The following is a 12,718-nucleotide window of genomic DNA, read 5'->3' as shown; positions in this document are numbered from 1 at the left end:
TTGTTCCCAATAAACTGCTGAACGAGCAGTTATTTGAAGAGGTTGCTTCCTGTTTGGTTCATGAGCTAATCTTTCTTACTTTCGTTTGTACTGCTTTGGATCACGATGATTTTCAAGCATGAATTCAAACACTTTTTGCATTCAATTTTTTACGCACCGCATATATATTCCACAAGAGCACGTCCCGTACGTACCCTTGGCCGTATGAAATAAACAAAACGAAAAAAAGCTTTTTTACAAACATTTAAACTAATATGGAAGAGCATCTTTTTCTTTTAACGCCCAATTAGCATTGTTCCTAATAAACTGCTGAACGAACAGTTATTTGAAGAGGTTGTTTCCCGTTTGGTTCATGAGCTAATCTTTCTTACTTTCGCTTCCGGTTAGCTTTTTTACATAATGATTGAAAAATATTGATAGGTTTGGAACTATTGTTAAATTGTAGTTAATTTCACAAATCTTGATTACGACAAAAGATCGACAAAGGCTCGTTGAACAACACCTGAATAACAAGGTAAGTGATCTTTCAATTCAACGGAATTTCAACTGAAGAAAGCGTCGATGCACGAGGGATTTAAGAGTTCTTCATTGTACGTAGAGGCGGGCGCGGGAGATAAACATAGCGGCCCGTGTCTGGAGAGTCAAAGAAATTAAAAGTCCGTAAACCTATATGAGTTCGTCATGTTTTTATTTGAGGTCGAGATATGAATGATTCAGGGAAAGTCAAAATTGAAAATATCAGGAAAGAAAACGGAATAGACTGGATTTTGAGCTAAGTCTAACATAATGTACCACGACTTTCGACTCACAATACATTTCTTTCTTATGTTCCTTCCTGAAAAGAAATATGTTCTATCATTTGATAAACAAAAAGACAAATATATCTCGCAAAAACGCTGCCAGATATGCATAGTCAATTTTCAGGTGATCTTACTAATTCCATCGGTTATGCTTGAACATATTTTGTCAATAGTTTTACCAAAGTGATCATTCATTTCCCGGCACGAAGATTGATAACTTTCGTCTCCATTTCTATGAGAGGAGTTAGTATACTTCAATTTACGTTTATTCAGGAAACGGTCCACTGCAAAGATAGATCACAGTTTCTGAATTTATAGATAAACCTACTTTATGAAGAGGGTTGTAGATATTTATATCAAGAAGATGTTAGTTTTTATTACATTAAAACTTTTTGTAGGTCCCTTATGGACAACTTTCTATCCATCTATTTTATCTCAGTAGTATCGAAGGATTAACTTTAATAAAAATTAACTTGTCTTCCTACAAATACGTATGACACTCGGAAAATTTACTCAGCTTTTACTAACGTACTTGTTTTACATGCTTCTTAATTTACAAGGTTGCTAGGAATAATAGGTGTAGGTTTTTTATTTTCATCAGAAAGATTTTGTTGCGTCGTACATTAAAATTAACTATTCTCCACAGATATTGCTATCCACTTCTTGGATACGAAGAAAATGATGATTTCAGCCAATCAGCAGTGGCGAACTATCTCCTTGAACTTGTTTCTTTTCGTTATCGGTGGAGGAGCAGGATATCCCTCGGGAATAGAATTTAAAAATGCGTCGATCTGTGATGGTTAGTTGTTTCATTTCATTTTTATTGAAACTGTTTCAGTGAACTCTGAACATTTTCCTGTTATTAAAACAGGATAGGAAAGGGTAGTCGGCGGTACGCATTCGGAGTCGACTAGGTGCAATAAGGTATCAAAGTCTGGAGTGGGTTCAAAAAGTATTACTGTGACATGCGCATGAAAACGATAAATAGATAAACCAAATATATAGCAAATACATACCGTAGTCCTAGCTTGCAGCAGTGGCGACCAGTTGTTATTCAACACCTAATGTGGGGGGATCAGTGTCGCTGAAAGGGAATAAATATGGGGTGGGGGGGGGGGGGGGGGGGGCTAGAGATTATTGACAGAGCTTTAGAGGGAGATAAGGCAGATTTCATTGTGACGCAATAAATAAATCTCTCCACCCAGAAGCAGTCCATTGGTAAACTTCAACAATCAGACGAACAAAACCGTTACAAAAAGGGGAAGCTATTGAGCTATTGTTTGTCTCTCCTTTCCTACGTTTTTGTTGTGTTGCATCATTTATCCGTCAGTCATCTAAGATATTAAAGATAGAATCAAATTCATGCGTTTATTCAAAGCTTCAATGTGGGAAAATCATTTTTGGTTCTTCAGCAAAGACAGTCGCCTGGTCATTATATCTTAATGAGTTAAAAAGTTTTTATGATCATGATTTTCTGACGAGTTTACCAGCCTTTTTAAGATGGTATGGAACACAATAATGACACTTTCACTGAAAGTTTCGATTTGTCGACAGGCTTTCATGACCATACAGCAAAAATCAAAATATCTCCATGGCCTTTTATAGCGACTGGAACTCTCGCCACTGTAAGTGCAACACTAACCCCCGGTAAGTTGATTACAGAACTAAAGAGAATTATAACATGATTTCGACAGATTTAGACATTAGGCGTGCTCTGATTGGTCAGAAATCTATTGTATATATGTAAACTCATAGAAAGTGAAACATCTTTCCCCTTTATCAAATGGCGCCTTACTGGGCGAAATCCCAGAATGTAATTTTTTAAAGGCATTTGGTTTGGAGAAAACCAAGAGGACACTTTGAACGTCAAAAAACAACGACAAATATTTCATTATTTTAGCATGATCAAATCTTTCTTTTAAAACGCAGTTTAGCTAACTGGTTGCTCCGTCTTAAACCTTTATTTTTCGCTGCGCAGTTATAATAAAAGAGCTTCAGTAATTCTCGACTAAAATTCCCTAAAGTGCTCGCTGAGAATGAAAAGTTGGTATGTTTTTGCTTCAAGAAAATTGTAGCGACAAACTAAGTGGATTTTCATCTAGATGTTTAATAAAAATAATATTTATATTAAAAAAAAGATACTTGCAAAGTGAATGTACTCTAAAGATTTAGGGCAATGTCGTTTACTGTCCGCGAGTTCAGATGCAAAGGTTTAAGAGTTTCAAAAGTCGCGTTTTTCCATTAATTATGAGTGTCTTGTTCTAATTCAAAAGAATAAAGGAATTTTTTTTCATTGTAGAATTTATTTGTGGTTGTCCCGCGTGCGCTCGTCTATCACGTCCTATTTTGGTTGAAAAGAAATTTTCCAAATTTTCGATCCTCAGCGGTCAGTCTGTAAGTCATGACGTCGAGCCGAATATTTTCCCATCCGACCCTCGCTCTCAATTTATTATAACATAGTATTTTAAATTGTATTTTTTAATGAGGCTCTAAGGGTTTCTCTAGAGTGTGAATAAAAAAAATTGGCACAATACTATGTAACAAAGGGGAAAAAAAAAAAAAAGAAAGCTGAGCTAAAGGAAAGGGAATTCATATACATAATGACGGGAAAAGTGTTGATGCACCTTTAAAACTGGGAACTAACGGTAGAAAGTCTAAAGAAGAATTTTCCATTTAAATTCAGACTTGTTTCAGGAAATAGGGCACAATAATCGCAATGGTACAATTTTAGCATAAAAGCTGCTTCCCTTTCAACTCCTCGCCACGTGAGCATCGACAGTACCTTATCAATAGCTAATGCTTTTGTTTCCTTCAGCTGTTGATGTCCTTGACGCGTACTCGAAATACATAGTAAAGTCAGAATCGGACGGAAAGTTTACCTTCAAGGGGAGGGAAAATATTTGCAAAAAAGCAGATTTCCAAGAGTTATGCAGCTTACCTGCAGACGGTAAGTAGGGTATATGAATGATCAGAATGAAAATGTAATGCGCGGTTCAAAATTGATAAAGTTGTTAATGCAGTGGCAGATCAAGTAAGTTTGACTGATCTGTCTATGCGTCGACCTTCTGCTCTATTCGAGTCTAGAATCTTCTTATGCAGGAACAGAATACTGAGACCTCAACAGTTTATGCTCTGATCTTTTAATTTACCAAATCTGATCTCCCATCCCTTCGTTTTCTTTTGAAAACGCATACTCTTTGAAACGTTTTGACAAATCATGCAAACTAAAAACGCCCAATTGCAAGAACGCCGATGACAGTAGAAGCTCTTGGACACAGTCAGTTCAAACGCGCCAGTCGTTTTAGAGTAGACATGCGTAATGGCTTCCTGCGGTCGATATGCAGCTCTGCACTCAATCTCTTGCCTTGCCAAAAGAACGGAGATGTGTAAAAACAGAGGATCTCAATTGGAGGGAGGGATATTTTAACTATTAGCGGTGAAAGGTTGATTTCAGGCCATTTTAAGATTGATGGATGATTTTCAAGTGAGACTTTTTTCATCAAACACTCCCTTTTTTGCAAATACTCGAATACACAAGGTTTTTCTTTTCCTCCATTCAAATTAGGACTCTAGCACTAAAATAAAGGCTTTCCCTTTAGATCTATCCACACCTTGAAAATATTTAGGCCATCGCTGTTTCCTGATGGTGGCATGCTGCTGTGACAGGCACGGCTTCTCACGAATCGTTAAATTTGAAAATTTAGATATATATACAAGCCACATCGTTATGTTGTATCATAAAACCCCAGGATGAATTTCGTGTCAGTCAAACCACTTACTGTTTATCTCCAAAAGAACGTCTGAAAAAAATTCAAAGTATTCTTGTTTGTATCGAAAATTGATTTTTTGAGATCTTTTCTGTAAATAAACATTCTCTGAGAAAAGTCACGTCTTAAAATGTCAGTTGTACTAGAAGAAAAAAGCATTAATTTTGAGCTGATGATTTATTTCGACCCCATGTTGCTATTGTTGTTGATGCTGCTTTTCTGTACCCTTTCCTGATCTACTTTTTTGCTTTCTTCTAGAAACTCACGTGTTCACTTACTCAGATAAATTGACAGCAATTCCATCATTTTTCAAGGTAATCGATTTAGTGACATGAGCGAGTTTCAAGCCTCCTTGAATTCCTCGCTTTTTGCCCTAATTATCATCCTTAGCTTCTATTCCCATCAAAATTTTTCTGTTTTTCTCACAGTAATTGTTTTCTGGCCATTCAGTTGTTATTAACTTTTTCTTGGCACTAATGAGCATTAGATTTAGTTTTAGTTGTTAAGAAACGAGAAATAGGTTAAATAGATATATGCGCCCGATTGAAAGGCACACTCCTTTCTTTTTTCCTTGAATTACCAGATGCTGACCGTTAATGGAAGATGGCAACTTTTTAACCAGGATGGTATTATGTTTTTTTGTCTTGATGTCGTGGCTAAGGGACACTAGACTGAGTCAAACAAGGAATAACGACCAAGTGAAAGATAAGGAGAAACGCGAGCGCAAAGGGGAGGCGAAAAAGTATTTTCTTGCAGAAGCTATCGTTACATCTCTCATAAAAAAATAATTTTTATCATCAATATGATGACGAAATTAGTTAATCATTTAGCTGCTTAATCGCTCGAGGTGAACGGCAAGGACATATTTAAGTAGAACATAGGATAACAAGTGTAAGTCTGGTATATGATATACGATAGGCCGTTGATTGAAGTTGTATAGATACTTAATTTAAACTGCCACAATGAAAATAAATTCACCCTTTACTCTTACGGCATCTGTCTTCTCCTACATTTCCATAAGCAACCCCCCATCCCCTCCCCCCTCCCTCCTTCCCCTATTTTATCTTGTGTACGCACAAGATAAGTATAAGAGATTAGAAGCACAGCCGTCTTTTGGGGGAAGGAGGTGAAATGCAATAAGTGAGGAATACAGTTTGTTAAAGTTTAAAAAAGGTGGCAGCTCGTGGTTGTAATCTTTTTCTCCCTTATTGTGGTCTTATTTCATCATAGAGCATTATATTGCCAAGTGATCGCCAGTTAAGGAGTTACGCTGAGAACGTCTTAAGTCCAACCATATACCCTTCCTTGATCTCTCGGACTTTGGAGGGAGCACCGTGTGTAATATGCTTTTTAAGAGTCCAAAAGCTTAAGCCCGCTTGTTTCGCACTCTTGGATTATCTTTCTAATTCAAATGTATGCAACTTTGCTATTTATTTCATTCGCGCGAACTGTTCCTCTCTCCTGATTGCAACCCATTTTTGGTTCTTGTTTTAGATTCAAGGCTGGTTCATTTTAATAACGCGTTTTCGTAGTCACAGCGGACTTAAACCAACTTTGTCCCCAGTATCCATTTTCTTACCAACCCCTAGGAATACAAATCTCTACCAGCCTACTTTCAACCGTTTGTGAAAATATTTGTGCCAGCCATGACCAAGAGTTTATAATCTCTTGCCTCACATGACATTAAATATTTTTTCCAAATTTCTACGGGGTCCACCGGAGACTTAGTAGAGAAGTAAGAGATCCTCTTAGACCATGTTGACCTTTTTTGTAGTTCGTCGTTGCCATGGATGTCATGTTTTTCAGTTCACGTGGTCAACGAAAAATAAAACGAGTGAAAATTGCTCAGGTTACCTTCAAATAACTAATTCTTAGGGGAGTTTCAAACATAATCAGGGAAAAGTGGGTTTGCAACTATTGCGTGGAAGTAGTTTGAAAATGTTTTTTCTCCTGGTCATCGATGACTTTAGAGATGGAACAATTATTTAACTAGCCCACCCCACCCCACCCCTCCCCACCCCTCCCCACCCCTCCCCTCCCCCCATCTTTCTCTTTTCTTTCCTGTGAGCTGTCTACCTTCACTTTTGAACTAATTTGGAGATTAACACAAGCTGACGTAATAAATGTAAAACATCGATCATTTATTTACCAGAAAAGTATTAAATTTATTAGTATCGTTCATTCATTTTAGACTCTGAGACGTTGTCTTACAGTATTTTTTGTTTCAAGATGATTCTTTTGATTATTAAATATCTAAGTGACCCACTTTATAAACAGGTCGTCAGTTCCATTCTATTTTGAAGTGATATATTACTCCCTCTTATCTATTCGCACTCGTTGTTTAAGGGTAGGGTATAACTCATTACTAGTTTACACTCCCCTAGGTAAGTTTATCATTGATAATTCTTTTAGTAAGTCAATGTTGTAGGGTCTTTACTGTCACAGACATTTGGCAGTTTCAACACAAAAAATTTTCCATTTCATTGTCTAATCTATTTCTTTAAAGTTGGCCTCTTCCTCGCGAGTCAGTTACTCATGCTTGCCTTTTAGTATACTTTTAACACCGCATTAACACAGAGAAACAGGATATACTCTTCATTGAAAAATGGAATTCTTTCTTTAACGGTCAGCATCTAGTAGTTTGAGGAATGAAAACAAAGGGAAAATTTCTTTCGCGTAAACGCATAGATTGCTCTGTCTTGCTTCTCTGTAGAAGCAACCACAACTACGACACGAGAATTGATAATAATCATCATCATTATCATTATCACCATCATTTGCAGAAAATCACTGTTAATATGGATACCGGACGAATGGCCGTTGGGTATCAAACCTCACCTATTTGGTGGGAAGAAGTAAGCTGAAAATGATATGATGATAGAAAAAAAAATTCAAACAAACAGGCTAAAGAAACAAACAAACATAGGAACAGCGCAGTACGGCCAACTTGTAACAATCTCAAGCACTGTAAACTTGGCCGGTTAAACACTCGTTTATTGAATGATTACATTGAAAAATGGTGGAATTCCTGCTAATTTTTTAGAAAAAGTCTTCACTTGAGATTCTGGGAAAAAAATAGACATGCTAGTAAATATGTAATATCCGATGGTCTATCCGCATAAAACTTCCATTTATATTATATTATATTATATTATATTTTTTCGCCTCAAAATACCTTACCACCGGCAGGAAAGTTGCAGAAGTCTGGAAGGCTTTCGCATACATGGTCATTCCTGCCTCTAATAAACGCCATCCTTTCCGATTCTGACACGAGATCGTATTGAATAGAGACATCAAGGATATCTACCGCTGTCGAAATCAAGCAACACTAAGAAACATGGCGCAGTATGCCCTCAAATGGGGAGAGTTTCTAGAGCTGATGTTTCGAGCGCTAGCCCTTCGTAATGGTAAATGAATAAATGAATTCTTGGTTGTGCGTTTTATTTACAGTATAAGACGCCTGAAGGCTATTCCGTGGAATGCGTCGGCTACTGAGCGGTTCATTGGAAAGAATAGTGCAGTTAAAATAAAATACCAAGATTAGTCACTTAAATTAGCCAAAGACATCACTGAAAAAAAGTTTAGAGTTGAATAAACTGTGACAGTGTTTGTGGTTAAAAATAGCGAGGAGTGGCAGCTCAAAAACCTTTGGATCTTTCCGAAACAAACTGGACCTCAACCTATTGATCTCCTCGTGTTTCTCCTCGCTTGTTTCATTCCTAAAGAGAAGCAGCTCGGTAAAAAAAACTTCCATTTCCGCTCACAACGACCTCTCTCCTTTGAGAGAACCTAAAAACAAATACGACACAAGCTACACACACATAAATACAACTAATAAGGTTTTACTGAGGTATTTCTTAGAGATTTAAAGTTAGGGCCTGTTTACGTGGATGTGGGGGATCCCGGTAGGTGAGGTAACCCGCCTGGCCGAGGTCGATAAAAAGCCCGCGTTTACATACAATCTTACAACCCCTAGATGTTGGAGTGAAGTTTCTCGAGGTTGTTATTGCATTTGTAATTAAGGAGTTTAACGGCGACGTGTGGTGAAACGTTGCCGAAAAACGTCAGTATTTTCTCGTCCTTTAAGATTTTCGCCATTAGCTCGATGCGTTAACCGTTTCTGACGGTACAATGTCTTCACTTTGGCATAATAAGTCAATGTAGTGTTAAGTTCAAAGTGAAAACGTGATTAAATCGCTGTCGAGGTTTCATTGCTAAGAGGACGTAAAAAATAGTGTTTTAACATTTTAGCTCTGCGTGGGACGGCAAGGAAATGTAAAATGTTTTAACACACCCGTGTTTCTATGGTGGCTCATAGAGGACAAGCCCTCTCGTCCACTGAAACAACGTGCCTGACAGCGGATCACGTGCGACTTAACAATTGTCCCATTTCTCGCGAGATAATTTCCATTTATCGCGCCGTATTTTGATTTTATCGCTCGATATAAAAATGAAAAAAAGATTATATATATATGTGTGTGTGTGTGCGTGTGTGTTAGTGTGTTTGTGGCATTTCCTCTGTGGTCCACCGTTTGTTTCGCTATTGTTTGGATCATTTAATTTTTTGTCACATGAACGCGATCTAGGTTGGGCGGGTTTCCTCACCTTGAGACTTTTACATTGCAAATTGTCACCCCGGATGACAGCTTTACCCTAACTAGCAAACCTAGCAACCCGCCTGGGCGAGTCACCCCATCTATCATGTAAACGTGATATAGATAAAATAAGAGATTATAGGTAATGTACATGTAAACAGGCCATTAATTTTGTGATATTCGAGACCATTGCGCGATGTCAATTTCAAAATAAACCCTATGCAAGATGAAGGGATTATCAGTATATTTTATTAGATGTTTCACGGTTAATCACACAATGCGTATGTTTCCCTTTCATCAACATTATAGCAATCTATTTGTGATAATCTCATCAAATCGTGTATTATTACGTCGAAACAAGGTTACGCTAACAAAAGGATCCAATTACTAGCAACTCGTTCATTGCTAAGAGATACGGAAAATGTCAAACATTCCAAGCGTTTCTAGAATTTGTCGATTTACGTCAACGATGGAAAAGAAGGGCCGGGAAACTGCACAGGCACCCACGGAAAAATTGATCAACACAAGGAAGTATAAACTCAGTTGTTTATTATCTCTTTAGAAATGTTGAATGCAAAGCGTTGATACCGAGGAGGCTTAAACAAGCCGATAGATACTTTCGATTTTTGTTCCAGAGTTTTGCAGCTTTCCGAACTGCTTAGATGCAGGGAAGGGCTGCAGACTGCGCGACATATACTGCTTAGAACTTCAAGAGGCTCGCAATGAGGTTAACCAATAGCCGTAAAAAGGCCAAAAAAATCAGCCAGCCATTAAGCAAAAGTACTCACAAATTTCAACCGTTACCCTTAAAAAAAGAAACCGTTAGCCGTACATTGACCAAAATTTTGACTGTTAGCCGTAAAAGCCATCACCCCATTGGGACCCTCCATCGAGTGGCCTCCTTGCGCGAACACAAGTGTTTTCTTTTTAAATCTAGCTCAGTAATTACGAAATCTAACCAATTGGCTGTTCGATGTATGTAATGAAGCTTCAACATTCCCCTCACCAAGGGCAAACCCCAGCCTTTTGAAATTTTAATGACTGATTTGTTCAAATTCCCGTATGCCGGGTCAGGCTAAATTGTGTTCAAATGCCCTAACCAAGTGCCGGACTTAATGGTCAATTTTTTTTTTGGTAAAAGGCAAGATTGGCGACTGTGACTATCTGCACATTGACTGAGCTTTAAGAGAGTGTCTCTGTAAGAGCGGTCCGGTCGATTTTGCTTGAGACACGGATTCCGCTCGTTTCTCGTGTGTTGTAAGACATTCATGTACCTATACTAAAACTACAATCAGTTTGATCGGATCTCTTTATTTTTCAGAGTTTTACGGAAACTAAATTTCACTCGAGCGAAGGCTTGTCGTGACACTTTTCAAGACTTTAATTTCATACAACTTTAGAGGACAATTTACAAAAAACTACGGAACTCAGCAAAAAACAAATACCACAGCCATGTATATTAACTCTATCTCATCTATCGAGGCGACTTTCGTAAACATCACGTGTCAATCAAGGAAACAGGAAGACTTGAATGACACCTTATCGGTTCGCCTAAATCAAACACGCCAAAACCGATCAAATTCAAGGTAAATTTTTGAAAAAGTGAGGCGTTCTTAACTGATCCAACTAACGTAGCTAGGAAGTAGGTGCCATAGAAAAGATAACTACAGAAAAAAACTTTGCGGCCCGACCTTTACGAGAACTTTATAACTCCGTGAACTTACCTAATTTTCGGCAATCTCCAAGTTTGGCCGCCATTTTGAGGGACTTGTCAACATGAAGCGTAACCGATATAAATAGGGCAGGTTAATCTAAAACCGTCAGAAATACATACAAAAGCAATTCAAATGAACTTTTCTTTCAATTCAAGCGGCAAAATTTAAATTGTTTGTTTAACTTACCATCCCCATGCGACCATTTATTCCGACAATACAAACGCTACAACTTTCTGAATTCCCCTCGTCGATTCCACCGCAAGAAATAACCTGTGCCACCCAAGCTTCGACTCGAATGTGAAGTACGAAGCAAATAACATAACTGCTTCATCTTCGCGGCAATGTCACGCTGCTATTGTGATTTTCCGATCGACAAGAACGGTGATCAAGAATCGATCGGTTTGTTTACCTCGTAAACGTGACCGCTGACCAGCTGCTAAGTGAAAACAGTACGGTTCAGTGGCGAGGGGCGGGGTGAGGGGTGGATGCGGGCAGATTATCAGAAGGTTTTTGGGAACATTCGATAAACATTAGGATTCTCAGTCTTAATGCGAAGGCATACTTCGTGTTGCAGACAACTTTTGTTTTACTTAGTATTCTTTTTTATTTCAAATACACTTCGTTCCAAATAGGACTAGCATCAGTTCATAGATTTAAAGACAAATCTTTACCACGTAAATAAATGTGTTTAGATAATCGAGATAACCACTGAACCTCTTGTATCGCACCGGAAATAACGTGTCTTGTCTTTGCCCAACTCTGAGAGCGAGGAGCGGCGAAGACGCGTGATACGAGTCTCGCGTCTCGCGGATTCACCATGCTCACAGGATACGCCTGACCTCACTATCTTTAAGAAAAATAAGAGACTGCTCGAAGTCTGTATTCCGTTCAACCATTTTATAAGAGTGACGCGAGTCTTTCAGTTGAGTGAGAAAGTCACAAACCCATTCTTTACCTCACTAGCGTAACCACTGACCACTCACGAATTACAGTAGGCTTCTCCTTTGACGCGAAAATTGAAATCGTATCGAATATACAAAGTTATAATGAGTTCCTTTAGATCTCCCGAACTTGTATCGCGTTGGAAACGATTACAAGTACAGGAAGAAGTCGTTCACAAGCGAGACGTTTATTATGTCTCAGGACTGCTTTTTGAATAGCAAAGATGGAAAAAACTTTGGTTCATCGTGTGGCTTAAGTGGTTTGGTACGACTGTCTGAATACAATGACGAAGTAAAACATCATTTGATAAGCTGCCACCTGTCTAAAGAGGTTTTTAAGTGAAAATGAGCTAATCTCGGCAAGGATTGGCCTATTTCATCTCGCTCAGGAGGATAAGCAAAAAAATGTGGATTTGCAATAGGCATCGCTACACTCTGGGGAAGTTTTGGAGAAGTGCAAAGGTAACACGTCAGTACCCTGATCATGATGGTGTCAGGAAGCGTATCCAAGGCAGAGATGTAATTACCTTGCATATGTCTCAGGACGTTCAAAAGCTGTTTGGAGTTATTATTCCAGTTGAATCAGGTGGTCTTCAGTAACATTTTCTGTTATCTATTTTTGTCACGTGACATATCTGCTCGAAAAGAGAAGAAATTCTTTATTAGATGAAGGGTCCTTAAGTACACATCATGTTGAAAAAAAAAATAGATCTATGTGTAAGTGCTTTTCATCACAGATGGAAATATGTACAAAGTTGCTTGGTTGATAATCAATAATGTTTTTGTAGAAGATTAAATCACCTGACAACGCAATCTACTTACTCATGCGTACGGGTCACAATTATTTGCAGTCAGTTTTCCTCAGTTTGTATGATTCTCATTAACCGATATGATTAAATT

At 38.2% G+C, this 12,718-nt stretch overlaps 1 protein-coding gene across 3 annotated transcripts in view; it reads left to right on the top strand.

Annotated features, from left to right (window-relative positions):
- The first annotated feature begins 407 nt into the window (after positions 1-407).
- LOC131779566 (uncharacterized) overlaps positions 408-12,718 on the top strand; it is a 40,724-nt gene continuing 28,413 nt past the window's right edge. For 2 of the 3 annotated variants that reach the window (XM_066164866.1, XM_066164865.1), the window contains exons 1-4: positions 408-514; positions 1,447-1,599; positions 2,355-2,447; positions 3,616-3,747. In XM_066164866.1, the coding sequence (XP_066020963.1) occupies positions 1,479-1,599; positions 2,355-2,447; positions 3,616-3,747 (346 nt within the window). In that variant the 5' untranslated portion in view covers positions 408-514; positions 1,447-1,478. Of the gene's footprint in view, positions 515-1,446; positions 1,600-2,354; positions 2,448-3,615; positions 3,748-4,825; positions 4,882-5,150; positions 5,558-12,718 lie in introns of those variants that run through there. The other variant, XM_066164863.1, reaches the window with a different exon arrangement.

Source organism: Pocillopora verrucosa, chromosome 4, assembly GCF_036669915.1.
Source record: "Pocillopora verrucosa isolate sample1 chromosome 4, ASM3666991v2, whole genome shotgun sequence".
NCBI classification, from domain to species: domain Eukaryota; kingdom Metazoa; phylum Cnidaria; class Anthozoa; order Scleractinia; family Pocilloporidae; genus Pocillopora; species Pocillopora verrucosa.
Note: the sequence above shows the minus strand (reverse complement) of the source record. Positions and strands in the feature narration are given on the sequence as shown.